Source organism: Dermochelys coriacea, chromosome 5 (genome assembly GCF_009764565.3).
Source record: "Dermochelys coriacea isolate rDerCor1 chromosome 5, rDerCor1.pri.v4, whole genome shotgun sequence".
Lineage (NCBI taxonomy): Eukaryota > Metazoa > Chordata > Testudines > Dermochelyidae > Dermochelys > Dermochelys coriacea.
Window position 1 is genome coordinate 18,062,429 of NC_050072.1, and position 25,592 is coordinate 18,088,020.

Sequence of the window (25,592 nt, forward strand, 5' to 3'; positions counted from 1 at the left end):
AATGTAACAAGCACTTCATAACCTTTTGCAACCCTTTATACTTGCAAACAGGATACCACTTTAACCTATGCTTTCCCCTAGCTATCATTAAATCCCAGACCGCTCTCCTATCCCATCTCATTACTGACAATATCAATAGTAAAAAGACCACAGTTCTTGTGCTACTGACACAAGCTACAAAATTCTGTAGTGAAATGGTGCAGTCTGGAACTGCAAAGTACATATTCATCTCTTTCCTTTGATCACTCTTGGGGATGGGTGGGGGGACGACTCAGACCCAAATCTACTCATTTCACAATCACAGCTCTGTGACGGTCCTCAGATTAATCCCCTGATCTCCTCATATCACAAACCTCTGACAACTTGTCCCACTTACTGGCTCCACCATTCAGTACAGCTATACCTAAAACACTGAAAGCAACTGGAGTGCTTGCAGATAATTCTCAGTGGCTCATGCCAGCTCCAGGAAGGCAGAGTTAAGGATGTGTGGTCTTCCTGGTTTTTAGAAGTTTGAGATTTGCAAAACTCGGCATTCTGTAGGGGCATGAGCTATCACTGGGCAACAGTAACTCGGTGTTAATGAACATTTTTGCCATTTAATTTGAAAATAAGTTGTGACATGTGTAGCAATGTTTTAATAACAAACTACCCAGTGTATTAATTGTCTTAAATGAAAAGTTTGCTTCTTATATCTTTATTTCATAAACAATACTTAAATGAACTGGCCTAGGGGTATGTGTTCCACTCCCTAGCCCTTCTAATGTAGAAAATTAGAATTTCCTTAAATGGAAGGGGTCTATATTTTAGGCGCAAGGGGACTTGAGTTCAATCTCAGCTGTTCCAAATTATTGTGGTGAGCAGCTCAGGAATTACCATAAAGAGTTATGTAGCTACAGATTTGTTACAATAATGGAACATACTAAAGCAAATAAACCTCACATGGCAGATTTTAGTCATGTCAGTTAACACTTTACTGAAGGGTACTCAGATCCTACGGTGATTATGACCGTATAAGAGCCTATAATGAATAGAAATAATAACACCTAGCTGTTATATAGCGATTTCATCAGTAAGGAGATAAGAGCCATAATCCCCATTTTACAGTTGGGGACACTAAGTGACAGGAAGGTGAAATGACTTGCCCAAGGCCACCCAGCAGGCCAGAGGCAGAGCTGGGAATAGAACTCTGGTCGTAAGGCTCTCACCACTAGGAGGCATTGCCTCCCCGAGCATCCTTTTCCTTTAAAATGTTGTGTTGTAGTGTAGCCTGGGAGATGCCACTCCACTGTTCTACTTCCAGCTTTTCCATTGGCTCCCTGTATAGCCTTGGGAAGTGACTTTACCTTTCTATAGGTTTTTCCACCAGTAAAATGTGTCTCTGACAAAATGATGCTTGTTTACCTGACAAAAGAACTGAAAGGCTTTGTGAATGGATGAACATTTATACCTCATTTTGAACGCACTGGTCAAACAGCATTATGTAAGTGCAAAACATATCACTGTTTGATTATTAGAGGCTAGTAGATGGCCCCAACTTTTATCTGCTCTCATCTTACTTTCCCTGTTGCTCTTGATTATTGCTGCCTACTATCCTTCTGCCTGCTGAAAGGGTGAGATAAGCAGCTGCTTCCAAACCCATTGAGATTCCTGGCATGGGATGGAGGGCCGCGGGAGGTGTCTGGGTGGAAGGAGAGAGGTGCATCATAAAATTGGATTATTTTCTCCTTTTGTGAAGTGTCAAGGCCACCTAAGATGCACCGTAATGTACCTTCTTTATTTTTCACTGAATAAATTTAGTACTGCTACAATATATCTCCATCTAATCCTGATATACAGAGCAGTGAAATGCAAACATTGAGCAAAATATCCAGGGGGAGGAGAGTGGGGGAGGGGAAGAAGAGGGGCAGTAAGCATACGGAAAACATAATACTGAAGAATTCACTGGGGCTGTTCAGTTTCATGTAACCCATCCTCGGCTATGGATAAAAAATAAAGTTGAAGTCAGGTATGATACAGCATAAAATAGTCATGTTATTTATTGGTGCTGAAGGCTACTGCTGATTTACTTTGGAATTGTGGTAAAGCATAACAATGCTACAGTACTCAATCCAAATAACCCTAGCAGGTTGCTGCATTTGGCTTCTATTATTATGGAATAAAAATTGGAATGCCTTTATTATCATTAAAAAGAAAAGCAGTTCTTGTGGCACCTTAGAGACTAACAAATTTATTTGAACATAAGGTTTCGTGAGCTACAGCTCACTTCATCGGATGCATTACTCCTTTTCTTTTTGCGAATACAGACTAACACGGCTGCTACTCTGAACCCTTTATTATCCTTGTTGTTATTTTAAAGAAGACAAGCTAAGCCCTGGCAGAAGAGATTGTTGTATCTTCAGAAGTTTTCCCTCTCCAGTTTATGAGTATGAGTATGAGAATTTCACCCTGGCAGAAAGGAATGTCCTATTCAAGTCAATGGGAATTTGTTAATGAATAAAGCAGGGTTCGACCCTCCATGTGTACTTTGTTAATCAGTAGTTAAAGGATTTTTCTGTACGCTAGAACATGCTTCTGTCTTTTAAGCCAGACAAATAGATTTACTAAACCAATGGACATACATGACTCATACCTTTTTGTCAGGATCCAGTTCTTTGCCCCTACACTCTGGAGAGGGAAAGCTTTAGAAAATATTGTCCTCTGGCCAGTATCTGTGATTTCTGTTGTTCACTAAAGTAAAATGACATATACAGTGAAGTTTTAACTTACCCTGCAAGGTATCCAGCAAGGACAGGAAAAGGTGGTGTGCTTTAGCAAAAGTACCAGTTTAGGGTAAACATGGGTGAAAGTAAGGTGAAGAGCTGGGAGCCAGATTGTGCTCTGAGTCTCCTCACTCTGCGCTTTGGAGTTAGCGGGTTTCTTCTGGATTTACACGGGTAGTTTCAAGCAGATATTTTGCTTAGATGCAGAGTGTTTCAAGACTCTTGTTAGTCCACTGCCTTACTTATAGAACAGAGTAAAATGGGGAAGAGGGTGGACAGGTAATGGTCAAATCTGAGGAGACATGAACTTAAATAGGATCTTTAACATACAAACAACACTCCGAACCTGCGCGCGTGCGTGTGTGTGTGTGTATACAGCACCTACCACAACAGCTATGATAGTGATCAGAGCCTCTGGGAGATGCTGTAGTACAAACAATAGTAGTGATAAATGGTTTCTTATGCACATCCAATGATTTAGTTTTGCCAGCTAATATTCAATAAAATACCAATCTGTTTCGCAAATTGGCATTTGACTCTGCCTATGCTTCTTCCTGTGTAGTGGCCATATAGAGAACACTCATTTCTCCTTCCTTAGACGTTTTTAAGGTCAGTCTTGACAAAGCCCTGGCTGCGATGACTTAGTTGGGGATTGGTCCTGCTTTGAGCAGGGGGTTGGACTAGATGACCTCCTGAGGTCCCTTCCAACCCTTATAGTCTATGATTCTATGATTTCATTGCCCTATATTTCAGGGCTGAATTTAGAGATGTTTTTATCAAATTTGTCTCATTAAAAGGTAAGTTACATGATCTGATCACTCCAGGGGCCTACAGATATGTAAGTAAATCTGTGCAAGGATCCAGGAACTACAACTCAGGTCTTCTGAGCATGATAAAGCTGATATTCCTACAGAGTCACAGCCAAGGAGCAGTGCAGGATGGCTGGGTTTTAACAGAATGGAATGCTGTCTTTTGAGCATAGGTCCTGGAACCAGGGGTGCAGCACCCCCTGGCTTGAAATGGTTTCCATCATATACAGGGTTTACAGTCTGGTTCAATGTCTCTCAGCACCCCCACTATACAAAAGATTCCAGCACCTCTGCCTGTGAGCATTTTCCACATTTTAATGACCTTCATTGTGCTCACTCAGCACAAAGACTCCAGCAAGGACAAAGGCCAGCTGCCTTGTACATTCCAGACCATATCACCTCAGACCTAGGCCCACAGTTTGTCTCACACTTTTGGTGTGAAGCACTCTGTCTAATGAATGTTTGCGCTTTTACCTGCTCCGTGTATCATCCCCAGACAGGTGGGAAGATGAAGAGGACCACCAAGTATTAGAGTGATACCTAAGGTGCTTTGTCAACGACCATCAAGACAACTGGTTCTTCCTTCTTCCTTATGCTGAGTTATCATACAACAATGCTAACTACTCCATGGGATAGAGTCCCTTCATTGCCAATTATGGGTTTCACCCTTCCTTCCACCTGGCCTTGCCAGCGGCCTCTCCAAACCCAACAGCTGCTCCCTGGATCCAACAAATTCACCACATCCATGAGGAGATTAAAGATAACTTCAAAGATGTGACAAGGAACTACAAGTGGTACTCAGACCATCCATGCCAGGAAGGTCCAGCTGTCATGGTGGATCAAAAGGTCTGGCTTGCAGCAAGACACCTCTGTATGCACAGGCTGTCCTGCAAGCTAGGGTCCTCGGACCCTTCTGGATTTGTCAGCAAAAACCCCATCATCTTCAAATTGCAGCTCCCTTGATCACTTAAGGTACATCCAGTTTTTCAAGTATCCCTTCTGAAGACTTACACAGAGGACCTCTTTCCTGATCAGTCCCAACAAACACCTCTGCCAGTCCAAATCCAGGGGCATGAGAAATATGTAGTACACGCTATGCTTGACTTTAACTGCAGAGTGGGATATTGTACTACCTAACCAATTGAGAGGGCTATACATAAGAATGTCCATACTGGGTCAGACCAAAGGTCCATCCAGCCCAGTATCCTGTCTACCAATAGTGGCCAATGCCAGATGCCCCAGAGGGAGTGAACCTAACAGGTAATGATCAAGTGATCTCTCTCCTGCCATCCGTCTCCACCCTCTGACAAACAGAGGCTAGGGACACCATTCCTTGCCCATCCTGGCTAATAGCCATTAATGGACTTAACCTCCATGAATTTATCCAGTTCTCTTTTAAACCCTGTTATTGTCTTAGCCTTCACAACATCCTCAGGCAAGGAGTTCCACAGGTTGACTGTATGCTGAGTGAAGAAGAACTTCCTTTTATTTGTTTTAAAACTGCTACCCATTAATTTCATTTGATGCCCCCTAGTTCTTATATTATGGGAACAAGTAAATAACTTTTCCTTATTCACTTTTTCCACACCACTCATGATTTTATATCCCTCTATCATATCCCCCCTTAATCTCCCCTTTTCCAAGATGAAAAATCTTTTAAAAGATTAAAGCCTCTTTAATCTCTCCTCATATGGGACCCATTCCAAACCCCTAATCATTTTAGTTGCCCTTTTCTGAACCTTTTCTAATGCCAGTATATCTTTTTTGAGATGAGGGGACCACATCTGTATGCAGTATTCAAAATGTACTAGGGATTTATATAAGGACAAAAAAGATATTCTCCGTCTTATTCTCTATCCCTTTTTAATGATTCTGAACATCCCATTAGCTTTTTTGACTGCCACTGCACACTGCATGGACGTCTTCAGAGAACTATCCATGATGACTTCAAGATCTTTATCCTGATTATAGTTGTAGTAAATTAGTAAATTAGCCCCATCATATTGTACGTATAGTTGGGGTTATTTTTTCCAATGTGCATAACTTTACATTTGTCCACATTAAATTTCATTTGCCATTTTGTTGCCCAATCACTTAGTTTTGTGAGATCTTTTTGAAGTTCTTAACAGTCTGCTTTGGTCTTAACTATCTTGAGCAGTTTAGTATCATCTGCAAGTTTTGCTACCTCACTGTTTACTCCTTTCTCCAGATCATTTATGAAAAAGTTGAATAGGGTTGGTCCTAGGACTGTCCTTTGGGGAACACCACTAGTTACCGCTCTCCATTCTGAAAATGTACCATTTATTCTTACCCTTTGTTCCGTGTCTTTTAACCAGTGAAGAACGCTCCTTGGAACCTGCTGCCCATGTCCATGACCCGGACTTGGAAAAAGGTTTCATCAATATCACTTAGATAAACCAGGTCTGTAACCTATCTGGAGGAAGGGTGCCCTGAAGTGGTGGTGAGTGATGTAAGGAACCAGGGATTAGAACCTGGAACAGCTGATGTTCCCACAGTGCCACCAGGAGGTCAATCCTTGCTCATCACTACTGTCTCTGACATGGACCCCAGCACAGCTGTGACCACTTGGCCAGACCACTTATGCCCTGGTCCCTTACAACCTACCAGACCTAAATTCCTATCACTCCCCATCTGCTTCCATGAGCAAGACAATAACTTCTTTGGGGAAGGGCGGGAGGATAATTTTATTAGTTATGTTTTACCAAAAAAAAAAAAAGTAATACATTCCTGACCAAATCTTCCCATGTGTAGCAAGTACATTTAACTGTATCTTTATAAATAAATATATAAATGTTGTGGGCATAAGAGGAATTTCATTGTATTATACAAATATTTCTGTCTATAATGATACAATGCTTAGTATACTAAGTTTCTTACATGTTCATGCCTCTGTAATATTTGGCACTACTCATAATATGGATTATGTAATGTTACACTATTCCTTCACAGTATAAATTAATAAGCATACAGTGTTGCCAACTCTTGAGGCTTTATCACAAATCTCCTGATATTTGGTGTTTTCCTTAAAGTCCTAGCTCTTGGATACATTTGATTATGTGAGAATCTCAGTTTATGTAGAAAAAAAAGGAATTTTCTAGCTCTGATGGTTGGAGAGAAAAGCATAAACTTGAACCCTAAAAGCTAAAAGCAAAGCACAACTAAACACAACCAAAAACAATTAAAAAACAACAACCCCCTTCCCCCCACCTCATCATTTTAAGACAATGTCATGATTTTTGAGGCCTGAATTGTGATTTTTGAATTCTTGGGTGTGTAGTTCCTTGGAATGAACCTTTCAACTAATTTGCTTCTTCAATACTTCCCTCTAGTTTTTACTGTTAGATGAATGAACTATTAGGAGAGTGCCAGGCCCTTTAAGACCCCTGTTGGGAGGCCTCAGGATTCTATAACATCCTGTCCCAAGCAAGGATCTGTGAAGGTGAGTCCTCCAGGGCACTACCACCATTCCATCACCCCCTGAAGAATCACAATTAGCATTTACAGGCTTGGTGGCCTGCAGAGTTTCCTCAGGCAGCAGATGTGAACAGTGGAACTATGCTGAACCAAAGTGCTAAAAGCATTATCTGGTAGTAATTCAATTATAATCAGCATTACTGAGCAGGAATTCTCGCTTGTCAAGCTTTGTATTATCCCCTTTCCCCTCTGCTCCACCAGTGTCCCCAGCCTTATTTACTTGTTTGTCAGCTTAATGCACAATCATCTCTGTACCTTCTTCCACACGGGCCCCTGTGGTTGGTGTCACCTCCCTGACCTCATCCACATAACTTTTACCCTGTCCATCTTTAAGTCCTCTTAAAAACCCATTTGTCATGCTGCTTATCGTGAAACAAGGAGACCTATATAGATTGCCCATGGCTGTTCCCCTTACCCTGATATCTGCCAGCTTGTCTGTCTGCTCAAACTGTGAGCTCTGAGCCATCCTTCTTGAGTGTTTGGAAAGCACTGAGCTTTGTACCTTGTTGTAAATAAACAAACAATGGGTCCAAAATGGCAAAGCATTGCCATCCTTAATGTCTATTGAAGTTAGAGCTCATTGAAGTAAGTGGGAGTTAAGAGTGCTCAGCACAGAATTGGGCTCAAAATGAAGGTAGTAATAATTGGTAAAACTAACACTACAGTTATGACAGTCAATGCTTGTTCAAACTCAGCTTAATTTGGTGGAAAAGTGTTTTCTATTTTACATAGGATTATGCCACCCTCATCACTATAGCATCAGAGCACTCTTCCAGCAGTTGAAGCAACATCACTGACATCTGTCACATGTGGTTTGTTCTCTCTCTGATCCTCTCCCCAAGAGAAGAATCATGTTAGTAGTTTAGAGTGTTTTGGGAGGGTCTCTTGCTGCTGTTGTGTGTTTTTTGGTTTTGTTTTAATATGTATCCACAGCTCTGCATTTGTTAGAGAAGGCAGATCAAAGAAGTGCACCTTGCACTTGGAAAGGAAGGTGGTGAGATTTGTGATGGTCCTTAATTCTTGTGGAATTTTATTCAACAATCTGGGAGAAGCAGCTAAGAAAGTTCTATATCCTGAAAGGTCCCAGAGCCTGGGCTCCAGCTCCAGCCGGAAAGTCTACACTACAATTAAACATTCCTGTATCCCAAGCCTTGCAAGCCCAGATGACTCGTGCCAGCTGCGGGTATTTAATTGCTGCCTAGACAAACCCTGTGTGGCTTGAAATAAGGGCTGAAGCCTTGAACTTGATTCAACATTCAATAGAAAGCCACTATAGAGAGTGGAGGATATGCAGCATGCTATACTGATTTTTATCTTTGGTGTGTTTTGAATCTAATCACTTTCCAAAAATTGAAGATGGATGGTCCATGCTGCAAGCTAGAGGTTGGAAAGGGAATATACATAAGCATTTTCTGCCCTGTAGTCTAGTCTAGGTGCAATGTGTTTGCTGATTATGACAGCAGTCAATCCTCTGACTGAACAGTTTGACCTTCAGCATGTCAGAACTGGTCTGTCATATTAGGAATACCTCATGATATCACTAAGGAATAAACCACTGGTCATGTCACATTAGACAGCTTTTGAGATTTCTAAAAGCTTCAGCTCCAAAATATAGAGCTGGATTCATAAGCCATGATGAAAAGGATTTGCTGATATAGATGTGTTAGTTTTACACAAATCATACTGACCTTTGTTATATTTGCTGGGCTCACTATCACTGTCTCACAATGAAGAATCTGTTAGTGTAGTGGGTTGCCTGAGCTTTGAGCCCTTGATTCAACAGGGTTTTGTTTGTGGCAGCTGCTGCCCAATGGAAATGCTGTATGTCTCCTGTGCAGCAGAATACAATTGTGAGGGTCTAGGAGCAATTGCTCATCCTCAGAGGCCAAGACATGCTATGCTATACACCAGCTCTTTACCTAGAGCATGATATCACTCTGTTTCCAAAACAGAGCATTAGGGATTTCCTTCAGCATTGCTCAAGAAATTTCTCAGGCATCCTAATGGCAGACAATTGTGAGCCATTCAGCTCAAGTGGAGGTGAAGATGTCAGAGATCTAGGAAAGAGCTTTTATGGTTTTGCCAAAGGAATTTTAAATTCTCCAAAGGTCTCTTCAAAGTCATTGAGAAACTAAATAGTTTGACTATGGGGAAGAATAAATATATGTATTATTAATTATTTCTTCTGTAATAACACTGAAAAATTCCACTCCATTGTGCTGGTCACTGTACAAACACTTATAAAAACAACGTCCCTGCTCCAAACTGCTTACTTTTAAATTTAAGAAACTTCATTGTTTATGACCCATGTACTACCAATGCATGGCATGTGGACAACAAAGGCTCCATTTTTATTGTTTTTAATTAGAGATTTTGAAATATGGCTCCTTCTAGATCCCTCAGCAGTGAAAGGCCTGTTACTTTTTCTTGCTGACTTCCTGTTTTGAGAAGCAGATGAAATGGTTCCATTGGTGATTGGCAGGAAGCCTACTCCATTTACTGGCTGCAAGTCACTAGCACTTTGGCAAGAAGTGCTGAAAGGAAGATGAAGAGATTTGTACCCTCTGATTTCTGTCTGAGCAGGGACAAAGCAGTATGTGGGTTTGTCAGTGGATTAAAAAAAATTAGGGTTATATTTCCTCCCCATAGGTGTATTGTCACTGAAAATTAACAGTTCAGCTAGTGTGAATGACAGATAGCTATGCTCAAAGTGATTCAAACCCAGGTGGAACTCAAATGTAGAGATGTCATGTGGGCTTATGATATGTAATATGCAAACCTTATGGCATTTTGACCCCCTAAATCTCCAAGGTGAAATTCTACTGAAAGAATCTACTAAAAAAGATTTAGTGGCATTATAGTAGAAATGCAGTAATAGGCTGCTAATTCAATAATAGAGTGTGAAATGCAAATTGCAGAAATGACATCTCACTTTACCCTCAGATGCCTGGATTGAAAACAGTTTGATTCCTCTGAAGTGAGTCCAAATGCTTTGTTTTTGGGGATGAAGCTGGTTGAAAATATTTGAACTTCTTTTGCTCTCTTGGCAGAAAGTAATATTACTCATTCTGGGATGGCAAAACAAAGAGGCACTAGCTAAGGGAACATCAAAATAGCATAATAAAAGGAGACTTTTTGGCAGGCAAATATTGAACATAAAGAGTATCTGTTCAGATATTTTTAAATGGGGGAAAAATTGAGTGTCTGAAAGTAATTGATGTCCATAGACTGATGGATCCAGGGTTTGTTGCCAAATGGTAACTTCCCACATGGGTCTGTGTGAACTAGTTGAATGCCCACCCTGTTCTTGGCAGAGTGCATAGACCTGAATTGGAGTCCAAACTTATCTCCTTCTGGGTTCTGTTTTTATTTTATTATCTATAGCTGAAAACTAACTCCACAATATGAACCTAAGCTTCCTTTCCACCTGTAAAGTTTCTGTCAGGATTTCCCCAAAAGTTAGATTGACGTAAGTTGCCTCATGTCTACTTAACTTTGTAGTGTAGAAAAGCCCTTAGTGGAACTCCTAAGTACCTAAGTTACCTCTAGAAAATTTTACCTTTAGTCCATCTCTGCCTCAGTTCCCCAAAATGGGGATAATAACACAGGCCTGCTTCTCAGAAATGTCTTGAGTATAAATGTATTTGTCATAAATATAAAGGGAAGGGTAACCACCTTTCTGTATACAGAACTATAAAATCCCTCCTGGCCAGAGGCAAAACCCTTTCACCTGTAAAGGGTTAAGAAGCTAGGATAACCTCGCTGGCACCTGACCAAAATGACCAATGAGGAGACAAGTTACTTTCAAAGCTGGAGTGGGGGGGGGAACAAAGGGTCTGTCTATCTGTGTGATGCTTTTGCCGGGAACAGATCAGGAATGCTCTTCAGAACTCCTGTAAAAAGTTAGTAAGCAACCTAGCTAGAAATGCGTTAGATTTTTTTTTTGTTTAATGGCTGGTAAAATAGCTGTGCTGAATGGAATGTATATTCCTCTTTTTGTGTCTTTTGTAACTTAAGGTTTTGCCTAGAGGGATTCTCTATGTTTTGAATCTGATTACCCTGTAAGATATTTACCATCCTGATTTTACAGAGGTGATTCTTTTACTTTAATTAAAATTCTTCTTTTAAGAACCTGATTGTTTTTTCATTGTTCTTAAGATCCAAGGGTTTGGGTCTGTATTCACCTATGCAAATTGGTGAGGATTTTTATCAAGCCTTCCCTAGGAAGGGGGGTGTAGGGCTTGGGGAGAAAAGAGGGGGAAGATGTCTCCAAGTGGGCTCTTTCCCTTTTCCCTGTTCTATTGTTTAACATGCTTGATGGTGGCAGCATAGGGTTCAAGGACAAGGCAAAGTTTGTACCTTGAGGAAGTTTTAACCTAAGCTGGTAAGAATAAGCTTAGCGGGTCTTTCATGCAGGTCCCTACATCTGTACCCTAGAATTCAGAGTGAAGAAGGAACCTTGACAGTGTTAAAGACTGTGAGGCACTTGGATGTTATATAAGTATCTAAAATAGGTTATATTTATGACACCGTCCTCCCCTGAGGTGTAACCTGGAACTGGAGTACCCCAAGCCATTTGTCTCATCAGCGTGGGCTCCCCCTCTCACACTGTGCTTTTGTGACAAGCTGCAGACCACTCCCGGTCCTGCGTTCATACAAACCTTTCCACATCCAGCTGCAGTTACCTGAAGGCTTCTCTCCACCTCCACAGCCTAGGACCCCAGAGCTGTACCATCTTGTCCCAGTCAAAAGCCTGGCCAGTATAAACTTATTACCCAATCCGCCCCTCCCTCAAAGCAGAGAGGACCACGCACCAGTTGTTGTTACTGAGCAGATTCCCTAAGCACTTCTATCAAAGCTTTGGGTAAAAAATATAAAACAAATTTATTAAGTACAGAAAGATAGATTTTAAGTGCATATAAGTAATAGTGTACAGATCAAAGAAGATTACCATAAGAAATAAAACAAAAACGCAATCTAAGTTCTCTAAACTGGATAGGATTTGAATCAAGCAGTTTCTCACCCTGTTAGATAGTACAAACAGTCCACCAAGCTTCCATATGCAGGCAGGCTTTCTTCTTTCTTGCTTGGGACCCCCCATCCCTGTTCAGTCTTTATTCCTTAGGTGTTCTCATGTACTGTGTTGTAGGGGGAGTGAGGCTAAGCAGTGATGTCACTTCCCCCTTTTATATCTTCTTCCAACTTGCTGGAAACATCTGTGACCTGAGTCAACCAGTCTCCTTTGGGTCTGTGCTATCTCTGAGAGGTTTCCATTGTTCACAGTTCCTGGGGGTAATCCTTGTGAGTGTTTGTATTCTCCTCAATGAGCCATCAACATTGTTTGGCCTTTTTATTGTTGTACCTGAAAGGCTGCTTGTGCGTGTTTCCAACCTCACAACAAATTTCAGCAACACATACACAGCCAAACTTCATAATTTCACATATAGTGATAGCACATACAATCCAACTGGATATTAATGTTCAGTAGATCAAGACTTTTAAATTACCTCACAAGGCATATGTAATGCCGATAGATCCTGGTCATGACAGACAGGATCAAAAAGTGGACCTCTGGGAGCTTAGTGCATGAGCCTCTGCAACATGAGCTAAAAGTCAACTGCCTGTTAGCTAAGGCTGTAGAGAAAACTCATTTTTTTCTCTCTCTCTCTAAGTGGTCTCAGTGCCACTAGATGGGACACAACACCACACCTAGAAGGTGTGTGGGTTACACATATTTTGTACAAAACGTATCATAATTATATCACCATGATGAATATGAGGACGCAGAGTGTCACAATATTCTCACTGGAGTTGCATGGAGGCACCTGCCAGCAGACTTTAGCAGCAGTTACCTTGATTCCTAATGCAGGATTTTAAAATCACTGCCTTGAAAAACCTTATTTCCTATGTATATGGTGTTGGAGTCTGCCACCATCTTACAGTCTGACTTCTGAGTTCAGAAGTCTAGGCTCCTATCTACCTGTAGTAGTATCTGTGGCTGCTGTTAGCCACCTCTACAACTGGCTTTTTTCTATGATAAGGGGATAGCCATTTAGTAGGCTCTCTGGAATTCAAAAGATTGCCTTTTCCCTGGTGGTGGAGTCATAGGTACCACTCAGTTCAGTTGCTATAAATAACAATCAGGCTCATGGAAAAATATGTTCAGGTAAAACCAGTGTGTCACTGGATGCTGTAAAGAAGTGGGTGGGGTCTTCCTAGGATGGCTGAAATTGTGTCAGCTAAGGAAGCATTTTAAAGCGGGCCTCATAAAACAACAATCAGTTCATTTAATCTACTGGGGCCATACATGGGGAGAGTGCTTTTATATTCTATACTATGTAGGTTCTTGTACCACTTTCATCATTGTGGAATGTGGATACATTCCATAGTACATTAAATGATGTGGCTGATATCTGTCATGTGTAGTTTGTTCTCTCTCTCATCCTATCACCAGGGAGAGAATTGTGTGTGAAACCTCTGTAGTATTTTTTGTTTCTTTTATGTACAAACTGCTGTTTTTATGTTAGAGAACACAAAATTGAAGAAGAGTGCCTTGCATTTGGAGTGTCAGGATATGAGCTTTATAATTGTTTGTCGCAGTCTGGGACCATCCTCTGAAAAAGGTCTGTCTCCTACATAGATGTAGGATGTATTGTAGAGTTCCGTTGTGCCACAGGAGAAAAGCTGTTGACCAGAGCCCTTGTCATAGTGTTTTAGGTGATCTTTTAGATATGTTGGCTCCAGGCCATTGAATGCTTTGAAAAGGACCAAGACTGAGTTAATCCAGTCCTAGGAAATAAATTTTCTGTGAGCTGCAGAGATACAGCACAGAGGAGAAAAAGGATTGGTGAATCATAATGCTTTTAGGAACTTCTGTACAAGCATTCTCCTCCTCCCTCTGAGTATCTCTGCAGTTCTCATCAGCTGTTACTTTTCATTTTAGTTGAGCATAATTTTTAATGGTTTTCATTTTTGCAGGCACAGTTTTGGGTCCAATTAATTGTGAAGGCAAATACTAGATTTAGATATCTGATTACTTGACTTTGCCCACAAATCAGGTAGTTAGATGGGTTACTGCTTGAAATTGGCACATACATTTGATTGCACATGCAAACATTGAGGCTATTTTTATTATCACTTTCAAAATTTGGTCCTATAAGTCAGCCTGCTGTACAGCAAGCAAATGCAGCCTTGCTAGGCATGTGTTGGGCTAGTAGGCCATGATATTCTATTGGCTTTGATCCTTCTATTGATTTATCTTTATGCTTAAGTTGTGGCTCCCTTGCCAACAGTGCTGTTAAATTAGAGTTAAGTTTGCTTATGTGTCATTCCACACACCACCACCAGAAAGCAAGGGAATCATGCTTCGGTAGAGCTGGGAGAAGTTCTTTTGGTCAGTACATTTTTCACTGAAAATGAGCAAAACATTTCACGGCTGTGTCTGTCAAACTGAAGAATCAGTTATTTACATAGCTCTATGTTCAAGTCAACATTCACATCCAGCAGAATGTTCATCTCCAAGTATTGACCCATTCTTGTCATAATACCCTCTCTAACATACTCCCTTTCTAGCAATTCTAGCAATAACATACTCCCTTTAGCAATTCTATTAGACTTCAAAGAACACATTGAAAGATCTAAGAATCACACTGCAATAGGCAACAGTAGCTTTGATCTTTCAATGTTACATAATGAATAAGGTAACAATTATTGTAAAATTACAATTTTATCTTATGAATTGTTGTTATTATTTCCTCAGTCATGTGCTGTGATCCCAGTTTGCTAGGTACTGTACAAACACACAAAAATGATTGTTCCTGCCACAAAAAGGCCTTACAAACTAAGTATGAGACGAGAGAAAATAGGTAGATAGAGACAGGAAGGGGAGTACAAGGAAACTTATCTGTATACCATACCTGCAGAGAAAGAATTTAAAGTTGCTTTTGAAAATAAGACATTTTCCACACAAAATCAATCTTCTACTTTATATTTACATTCTGACTTTCAAAAATTGGATTTTAGGCAGCACATATTATTAAGTAAAGCCAGTCAATTAGTACTGAAAAGTATGCATATTCACCACTTCATGGATATAGTAATATATTATAGAACACATTAACAAGAGAGCTAAAGCTGTGTATAACAGTGTGATTTGAAGATTTTTCATATGTGCGTTCAGCATGATATACTTCACATAGAATGTGTGTTAGAGAGGGTTTCAGTCTGTTGGTGTACATGCAAAGACTTGTGATTGAAGAATTGTGTTAGGTGTAAACAGGTACCTTACCTTGTGAATTCCATGTGTTCTAGTGCTAATGCGTTGAAACATACTTAACCAATCTTAAGTGCAGGAAATTCCATGCACACTTTATTACTGTAGAATAAAAAGAAAAGGAGTACTTGTGGCACCTTAGAGACTAACACATTTATTTGAGCATAAGCTTTTGTGAGCTATAGCTCACTTCATCGGATGCATTCAGTGGAAAATACAGTGGGGAGATTTATATACATAGAGAACATGAAACAATGGGTGTTACCATATACACTGTAATGAGAGTGATCACTTAAGGTGAGTACTACAACAGGAGAGTGCGGGGGGGGGGCCTTTTGTAGTGATAATCAAGGTGGGCCATTTCCAGCAGTTGACAAGAACGTCTGAGGAACGGGGGGCGGGAATAAACATGGGGAAATAGTTTTACTTTGTGTAATGACCCATCCACTCCCAGTCTCTATTCAAGCCTAAGTTAATTGTATCCAGTTTGCAAATTAATTCCAATTCAGCAGTCTCTCGTTGGAGTCTGTTTTTGAAGTTTTTTTGTTGAAGAATTGCAAATTTTAGTAATCAAGTGACCAAAGAGGCTGAAGTGTTCTCCCACTGGTTTTGAATGTTATAATTCTTGACGTCTGATTTGTGTCCATGTATTCTTTTACGTAGAGACTGTCCAGTTTGACCAATGTACATGGCAGAGGGGCATTGCTGGTACATGATGGCATATATCACACTTGTAGATGTGCAGGTGAACGAGCCTATGATTTTGTGGCTGATGTGATTAGGCCCTATGATGGTGTCCCCTGAATAGATATGTGGACACAGTTGGCAATGGGCTTTGTTGCAAGGGTAGGTTCCTGGGTTAGTGGTTCTGTTGTGTGGTGTGTGGTTGCTGGTGAGTATTTGCTTCAGGTTGGGGGGCTGTCTGTAAGCAAGGACTGGCCTATCTCCCAAGATCTGTGAGAGTGATGGGTCATCCTTCAGGATAGGTTGTAGATCCTTGATGATGCATTGGACAGGTTTTAGTTGAGGGCTGAAGGTGATGGCTAGTGTTGTTCTGTTCTTTTCTTTGTTGCGCCTGTCCTGTAATAGGTGACTTCTGGGTACTCTTCTGGCTCTGTCAATCTGTTTCTTCACTTCAGCAGGTGGGTATTGTAGCTGTAAGAATGCTTGATAGAGATCTTGTAGGTGTTTGTCTATGTCTGAGGGGTTGGAGCAAATGTGGTTGTATCGTAGAGCTTGGCTGTAGACAATGGATCATGTGGTGTGGTCTGGATGAAAGCTGGAGGCATGTAGGTAGGAATAGCGGTCAGTAGGTTTCCGGTATAGGGTGGTGTTTATGTGACCATCACTTATTAGCACTGTAGTGTCCAGGAAGTGGATCTCATGTGTGGACTGGTCCAGGCTGAGGTTGATGGTGGGATGGAAATTGTTGAAATCCTGGTGGAATTCCTCAAGGGCTTCTTTTCCATGGGTCCAGATGATGAAGATGTCATCAATGTAGCGCAAGTAGAGTAGGGGCATTAGGCGACGAGAGCTGAGGATGCGTTGTTCGAAGTCAGCCATAAAAATGTTGGCATACTGTGGGGCTGATTTGAAGGTATACATTGTCCCCAAATGTGAAATAGTTATGGGTGAGGACAAAGTCACAAAGTTCAGCCACTGGGTTTGCCGTAATATTATCGGGGATACTGTTCCTGATGACTTGTAGTCCATTTTGTGTGGAATGTTGTTGTAGAGGGCTTCTACATCCATAGTAGCCAGAATGGTATTTTCAGGAAGATCACCGATGGATTGTAGTTTCCTCAGGAAGTCAGTGGTGTCTCAAAGATAGCTGGGAGTGCTGGTAGGATAGGGTCTGAGGAGGGAGTCTACATAGCCAGACAGTCCTGCTGTCAGGGTGCCAATGCCTGAGATGATGGGGCATCCAGGATTTCCACATTTATGGATCTTGGGTAGCAGATAGAATACCCCAGCTCAGGGTTCCAGGGGTGTGTCTGTGCGGATTTGTTCTTGTGTTTTTTCAGGGAGTTTCTTGAGCAAATGGTGTAGTTTCTTTTGGTAACCCTCAGTGGAATCAGAGGGTAATGGCTTGTAGAAAGTAGTGTTGTAGAGTTGCCTAGCAGTCCGACCTATTCATGATGATGACAGCACCTCCTTTGTTAGCCTTTTTGATTATGATGTCAGAGTTGTTTCTGAGACTGTGGATGGCATTGTGTTCTGCACAACTGAGGTTGTGGGGCAAGTGATGCTGCTTTTCCACAATTTCAGCCCGTGCACGTCGGCAGAAGCACTCTATGTAGAAGTCCAGTCTGTTGTTTCAATCTTCAGGAGGAGTCCACTCAGAATCCTTCTTTTTGTAGTCTTAGTAGGAAGGTCTCTGTGGGTTAGTTGTTCAGAGGTGTGTTGGAAATATTCCTTGAGTCGGAGATGTCAAAAATAGGATTCTAGGTCACCCCAGAACTGTATCATGTTCGTGGGCATGGAGGGGCAGAAGGAGAGGCCCCGAGATAGGACAGATTCTTCTGCTGGGCTAAGAGTATAGTTGGATAGATTAACAATATTGTTGGGTGGGTTAAGGGAACCACAGTTGTGGCCCCTTGTGTCATGTAGTAGTTTAGATAGTCTAGTGTCCTTTTTCTTTTGTAGAGAAGCAAAGTGTGTGTTGTAAATGGCTTGTCTAGTTTTTGTAAAGTCCAGCCATGAGGAAGTTTGTGTGGAAGGTTGGTTTTTTATGAGAGTATCCAGTTTTGAGAGCTCATTCTTAATCTTTCCCTGTTTGCTGTAGAGGATGTTGATCAGGTGGTTCCGCAGTTTCTTTGAGAGTGTGTGACACAAGCTGTCAGCAGACGTCAAGAATTATAACATTCAAAAACCAGTTGGAGAACACTTCAGTCTCTTTGGTCACTTGATTACAGACCTAAAAGTTGCAATTCTTCAACAAAAAAACTTCAGAAACAGACTCCAACGAGAGACTGCTGAATTGGAATTAATTTGCAAACTGGATACAATTAACTTAGGCTTGAATAGAGACTGGGAGTGAATGGTCATTACACAAAGTAAAACTATTTCCCCATGTTTATTCCCCCCCTCCCCACCCCCGTTCCTCAGACGTTCTTGTCAACTGCTGGAAATGGCCTACCTTGATTATCACTACAAAAGGTCCCCCCCCCACTCTCCTGCTGTAATAGCTCACCTTAAGTGATTACTCTCATTACAGTGTGTATGGTAACACCCATTGTTTTATGTTCTCTATGTATAGAAATCTCCCCACTGTAGTTTTTCACTGAATGCATCCGATGAAGTGAGCTGTAGCTCACAAAAGCTTATGCTCAAATAAATGTGTTAGTCTCTAAGGTGCCACAAGTACTCCTTTTCTTTTTGCAAATACAAACTAACATGGCTGCTACTCTGAAACCTGTCATTACTGTAGAGTGTTCATTTTGGTTTGGTTTTATAAATATGGCTGAGGACTTATGGCTAACCTAGCTGAAAAGCTGGAAAGATACTTCCTGATGCCCTGAATAGCATGGTGATGGGGGTGATATAAGGACCTGAATAGAATATGATAGAAAGAAAAGGGGCTAGCTGGGAAGTGAGGTTGTGGAACTAGTTGAAGAATCATATTTCCTCTGTTTTACATTGGCACACCTAGTTTAGAAAGCTTTAAGGGTTGCTCCAGGGGGCTTTCAAAACATATTACTTGAAATATCAGGAACCTGTCAGAATGAAAGGTTTTGAATGTCATTGAGCAAAAGCTTGAACATTGGTTCAACTTTTCCTCCCCTGTAGTTTTAAACAGAGCAGAGATGACTGTTTCACCAGGTTCCTTTGTTTCTCCTAGCCCTGTCCCCTGGCCTGCTCTGCTCCTGATCCATTCAGGGTACATTTGCACCACAAATTAAGGTATAATTGTAGCAGGGGTAGGTACATCTGCACTATTTTTAATCTAGTTAGCATGTTTAACAATAATAGTGAAGACATGGTGGCATGGGTTTCAGTATCGGCAAGCAACCCAAATACATACCCAGGGCTCATGGGTGTGCACATCTGCGCTACAATTACACCTTCACCTGCGGTATAGCTGTACCCTCACTTTCCAGCCTCTGCTTTTTTCCCCATTCATTGTCCTTTGTCAGTGCCTGGTCAAGTTTTCTTTTTTTGAAAACCATAAGTGCAGGTTTTAGGTGTAATTGCATACTCATAAAATATCCTCTTAAGATGCATTATGTTGAACAACTTAAAAGCTTGCTGAATCTTTCTAATTAGGTTGACAAAAGGACTCAGAATAGCTCTATTGTAGAGGTTGAAGCATCTTCTCTGGTTGGCTTTTCATTATAAAAGTATTTTTAAATGTATATCATTAACTTCAATTTTCTCCCAGTAGGTTCTCCTAAATCAGAAATCTAAATTATATAGCTTTACCAGAAGCTTTTCATCAATGTTATTACCTCTACTGTGGTTTACTGCCTCCAATTTCCCAAGATGGGATTTGTAACAAGAAAGGAACCATTTAGATGATGATATTACAAATTAACCCTAGCACAAAATTACCTTTATTTAACCATATGCTAAAATACGTGTTCTTTTGTAACATTTCTTCTGCATACTGCCTCAGCAAACTGAAGTTCCACTCCATCAAATGTTTTCATTCATTCACCCCAAGCTAAAATTCCACCAAAGCATTTAGGGCCCCATTTTCTTCACCAACCTCTAAAATGCAGCAACTTTTTGGAAGGAACACACCCGTTATTTAGCAGTGTGGTGCACAGCAATACTTCAGAACCATTTAGGAGAGGAAGGAGAAAGGAATCCCGTAGCCCTCTGAAACTGCAGAGATGAGAAGTTATTTTAGTTGGATAGAAAGAAATTGCCCTAAGGGGAATTAGGGTCTTAACTTTAGAGTCTGAGCCAAAAACATTCACTGTTGGTGGATGGGGAACCCTGTCATTGGTTCTGTGATGACCATAAGTGACCAAAACCTCATTTTTACATCTCTTCTAGAAAGACAGCATCTCCAGCAACTCAGTGTCACCAAACGCTACTCCATCACCCTGATTCAGCACAATCCTAATAGAAGAGTTACATTTACAGGCATCACTAATTCAAGAATTGTCATGACTTATCCTTTAAGGTCCTTGTACAAGTACTGTCCAATCCTGACCCAGCTTAGTGTGTGAGATTTATATAGTATTACAGCCCAAACAAGTCTGGCTGCAAGCCATGAATACTGAATACATGCTGATACTTTTTGCCCCCTTTCTTTGTTGTTGGCTCCCTGGCTCAGCTAGTGTGGAGAGTTTTTCTATTGAAGATGAAGTAGAATAAAAATATGGGAAAGGAAAGATTAAAAAACAAAATGAAAAAAATAAAAATAAGGGAGAGTTAAGCAGGAAGAGGTTTATGGAAGATTTTCCAGACTCACTGCTGCTCTTCCTTTGGTGCTGCCTGAACCTAACAGAAGCATATAGCTCCTTTTCATTAACTTGGTTCCCTGTCCCTCAGCTATTGTGTGCATTGAAAATGGAAAAAAGGGTCTTTCCTTGATGTTATGTAACCTTGCAGACATTAATTTGAAACAAACAAAACACTTAAAGCAGCTCTCATTCAGGGGATTTTACTGAGTGTTACTAAATTGCTGAATATTTAATAGCTAAGCATGCTCCAGACCCCAAGGTCTGTCCCCCAAATGATAAGCCTTTTTATTAAATGAACTTTAATTACTTAATAATTAGACCTCCTATAGGGAAAGATGGGGATCCTGATAGGCTGCCAACCAGGCTGCAGGGCAAATCAGACCTGCATGTCATTTTCAGATTAGAATTAAAAGCAGGTCTGGGTGTAATGCTCTGAGACAGTGGGTGAAAGGCAGCTAGCCCAGTGCGTGCAAAGCCATGGATGGCATGAACCTGTACTGTGAAGTGGTTTATTTTTATGGTTGTCTTAAAACTAGTATAACTATGCAAGGGAATCAACGCCAGACTGTTAGACTAAACCAATTGAACCAGATGTCAATATTGTAATGAAGATTGTGTCTTGGGCTACTAATATTTAAAATATGTTAGGTGCGAGGAAAACATTGTGATAAATTGCTGACCATGCGATAAATGTTTTGACTGTCTCAGTATCTACTCATTAGTCCTCTCCCCGAACCAGCTTACAACATTCCAGACTTCTGAGCAGCTTCAAAATAACTATCTTTTTTTAAAAAAAAGCCTAATAATGTTGTTGAATTTCACCATTAAAACTGTACAGACTTGAGGCCTTTGCCAGGCAATAGATAGTCCTGGACCAGTGTGTCAATAAACACATCTATTATTTTCTTCTTTAAATTACACTCATTAGTGGCATACTGATAGTCATTTAGCAATCACAGAAGCCTCAAAGTACTTGTCTGAACATCACTTATTCTTCGGATTGGATGATTAATCAAATCCAGGTCAACATAGAAACAGCATGCAATTTATATTTTCAGTGACTATATAATTGCTTCTTTTCCTTGTGCTTGCAGGACCATTGAGGTTTCTTTCCCAGACAGAATCTGTCACAGCTTTTGCAGGAGACACAGTTTTGTTAAAGTGTGAAGTAGTTGGAGAGCCTATGCCGATGGTACACTGGCAAAAAAACCTGGAGGATCTGATCCTGAGCCCGAGTGACACCCGAGTGGCTGTCTTGCCCTCTGGAGCTTTACAGATTAGCAGAATCCAATCAGGAGACAGTGGGATCTATAGATGCCTTGCAAAAAATCCTGCTAGTTCAAGAACTGGAAATGAAGCAGAAGTCAGAGTTTTGACCGGTAAGAACCATATGCTTTTACATTGTCCTTAAATGCTGCCCCAATTATATGTGGTTCAAAAGCTTGTCTTTCACCAACTGAAGTGGTCCAATAAAAGATATTACCTCACCCACCGTGTCACTCCTAATGGGGGCAGTTAAGTTTTCTTTCCAGTTGCTTCAATAGGCTTCCAAGGTCTTTATGTTGAAGAGCCTGGAGACCTTTAGAAGAAAATTTCTGGGTGTGAAGCTGAATAGCTGGCCTTATGTGACTAGCCAAATTTCCATAGGCCATGGTTTGAGAGCTGGTGCAATTTTAGTTAAAGGTTTATGTTCCTGTATCTATATCCGTATTCATTCCTATATCCAAATCTCACTCTATGTACCTTTTGGCCTGCCAGGTTTTCCACCACTCCAATATTCTTCTATTTAGCTCCAGCTTCTTTATTTCTAGAAATATTATCATGAATATAATTGAGCAGCAGAAGATTGCTCCTCAGCATGATTCTGTGCAGAAATGCCTTGCCTTCTAGTGCTGTGTGTCTATAGGCAAACACCAGTGAAGTTCTACAAAGACATTAACCATTATATTTTTAGAATCTGCTGGGAAGCGCCCTCCTGCTGGATTATCACAGGCATATGTGACTTCTAGTTAAGCCAAAGGGCACAGTGCAGGTCTCTCGGACTGCCAGCGTAAAATCCAGGGCCCATGGAAGCCACTTGGAGTATTGCCACTGAGTTCGGCAGAGCCAGGATTTTACCGCTGAACTATTAGAATGGATCTGTCCATGCGTGGATCTCTTATAGGGGCATGGCTCACAGAGTTCTGCTTATTCTCTGTTTTGGGGAGTGGTAGATGGCTCTGGGAACCATTGATTTGATGGGCAGAGCCAATGGGATTTGTGAGATTCAAACTTTCTCTGTATCTTAGATTCTGATGCCAGGGCAAAACCCATGGGATAGACTGGAATTATAGCTCCCAAATCCAACTCCTCTGGATGCATTACAGACTGCTTGCATCTTGGGGGCAGACTCAAACCCATCATTCACTGGTAGCAAGTTAATACCCCACCTCCTAAAGTTCCCTGCAGTTTTTTTCTGCATCCTCAGTGGTTGCAGCCCTCCCAGCTGCTGAGCTTTTCATAGGGAAATTCCAAACTCCATTTCAAATTCTTAGATAAACAATTCTCAGTAATTTGCCTTTTGGGGAATTGTATCCTCAGCTCTGCTTCCTCTTCTGAGGCATGGGCAGTCAGTGGTGCTCTGAAGGCTTCAGGGAGAAGGCTAGGCTGAGAGAGGTAAGAGGCAAAAGGTGTGGACTGTGTTCCCTCCCCGCTATTTCCTCGCCATGAGTGTCTTGTTGAAATATTGGGCCAATTCTGTGGGCAGATGCAATCTCCCTCCCAACTCAGACCAGGAGGGGTTATCTAGATACCCTTCCCCCTGGCAGGAAAGGAGGCAGGCAGGACTGGAAAAGAACAGACTCCAGAGCAAGCAGCTCCCCAATCTCTGCCATGGGAGTGAAGCCAAAGTGGCAGCACCCCAGATATGGTTGCACCTGGGCCCTGGCCGTGCATCACACTATGGAGCACAGCTACCTCCTCCACGAGTTGTGGATGGAAGGCACTAGGCGCAGTATGGATGCTGCAAATGGCAGTAAGAGCCTTCATGTCCAGCACCATCCCCTTGTGTGAACTCTGTAATCACCTCTCAGCCCCCTACTGATATACTAGGATTAGGCCTCCAGGAGAGAACAAGACCTATCTGGGTCATGTGGATCCCATACAACAGAGGGTTGTGATTCTGTGGACTTGAGACCCAGAATCCCAGACCCCTACTTGAGACCCAGAAGGGGCCTATTTGGGAGAGGGACACAAATAGTTCCAGCCTCTTTTAGGACAGGGAAATGGCTCTGAAAATATTTCAAGTGGCTTACAATCTCGGAACCCAATTTCATTTTGCCATCAAAAGCAGGATTATGGGGACAAACTCCCATAAATAACTGAATAATAAAATCAGTTCTGTTTTCTCTGCTCTCCTCCCTGGAATGCAGCAGGGCAACTGATCCTCAGCACCAGGTTCCCTGTCTCATGAGAAGAGTGCAGCATGGTGGATCAATGCAGAAAAGAATAGGCCATAAACATACTGATTCTGCTAGGCATTCATGCATGTATGCCCCTCACCACAAATAGAATTGTTCCTTCTTAGGGCAGGAAGGCCAGTGGTCAAAATCAGCATTAGATAATCAAATATTTACAATATATTTAAAATACTCCACACAGGGAAGAAGGAAATTTACTTACCTCTTTCTGAACAATTTTTCTGATCAGGGTTCTGTACAGAGAAACACACAAAGTTATACATTTCCTGGAATATCTCGGATTTAGGACAGACACAGACATATGATGCCTGGGAAGTCAATTATAGTCCTGAGCTGAGAATGAATACTATCAGATATAAGGTTTTATCTCAGAAGAATGTGCACAGATATGAAGATGGCCATAATGTAATACAAGTGGTATCACTGAGCTGAAAATCCAGTTTATATTGGAGCCTATTGGGAATTCTGAACCCATGTACAGGCATGATTCAATGATCCAGATTTTATATAATACCTGTTCAGTAATTCCAGATAACCCATCTACATTTCACTCTATTTCATCTATTGGCCGAGATCTAGCTCTGCTATATATTCTCTGCTCTTACAACAGCTAATTTTGTGCCAGTATATTAAAAAGGTAAACAGAGTGACCGGATAATTATAGACCTGTCAGTCTGACATAGGTCCCAGGCAAGATAATGCAGTGGCTGATATGGAGCCTGATGAATAAAGGGGTAGTAATTAATGCCAATCAATATGGGATTTTGGAAAATAGATACGCTCAAATTAAGTTGATTTCCTTTTTCTTATTAGATAACCAGTTTGGCTGATAAAAGTTAATAGTATTGATATAATATATTTAGACCTCTTTAAGGCATTTGACTTGGGTACTGCACAATATTTTGATTTAAAAAGTAGCATGATATAAAATTAACATGGCACACTTTAAATAGATTTAAAACTGGCTAACTGAGAGATCTCAAAATATAACTGTAAAGAGGGAATCATCACTGAGCCAGTGTGTTTCTGCAGGGATGTGTTCCTGGCCCTATGCTATTTACTATTTTTGTCAAGTTCTGGAAGAAAACATAACATTATCCCAGATAAAATTAACAGATGACTCAAAAATTGGAACAATGGTAAATAATGAAGAGAATAGGTCACTGATACCACTCACTTCAGATTGCTCTGTAAGTGGGGTGTAAGCAAACAATATGCATTTTAATATAGTAAATGTATATATCTACAAAGGAAGTAGATCCTACTTACAGGATGGGGGAATTCTATCCTGGGAAGCAGCGAGTCTGAAAAATATTTGCAGATGATAGTGCATAGGCAGCTGAACCTGAGCTCCCAGTGCAACAGTGCGGCCAAAAGGGCTAATT

At 41.1% G+C, this 25,592-nt stretch overlaps 1 protein-coding gene across 2 annotated transcripts in view; it reads left to right on the forward strand.

The window, feature by feature from the left end:
- DCC (DCC netrin 1 receptor) overlaps window positions 1-25,592 on the forward strand; it is a 975,841-nt gene that overhangs the window by 412,300 nt on the left and 537,949 nt on the right. For both annotated transcript variants that reach the window (XM_038402401.2, XM_038402402.2), the window contains exon 3: window positions 21,844-22,128. In XM_038402401.2, coding sequence (XP_038258329.1) covers window positions 21,844-22,128 — 285 coding nt within the window. The remainder of the gene's footprint in view (window positions 1-21,843; window positions 22,129-25,592) is intronic.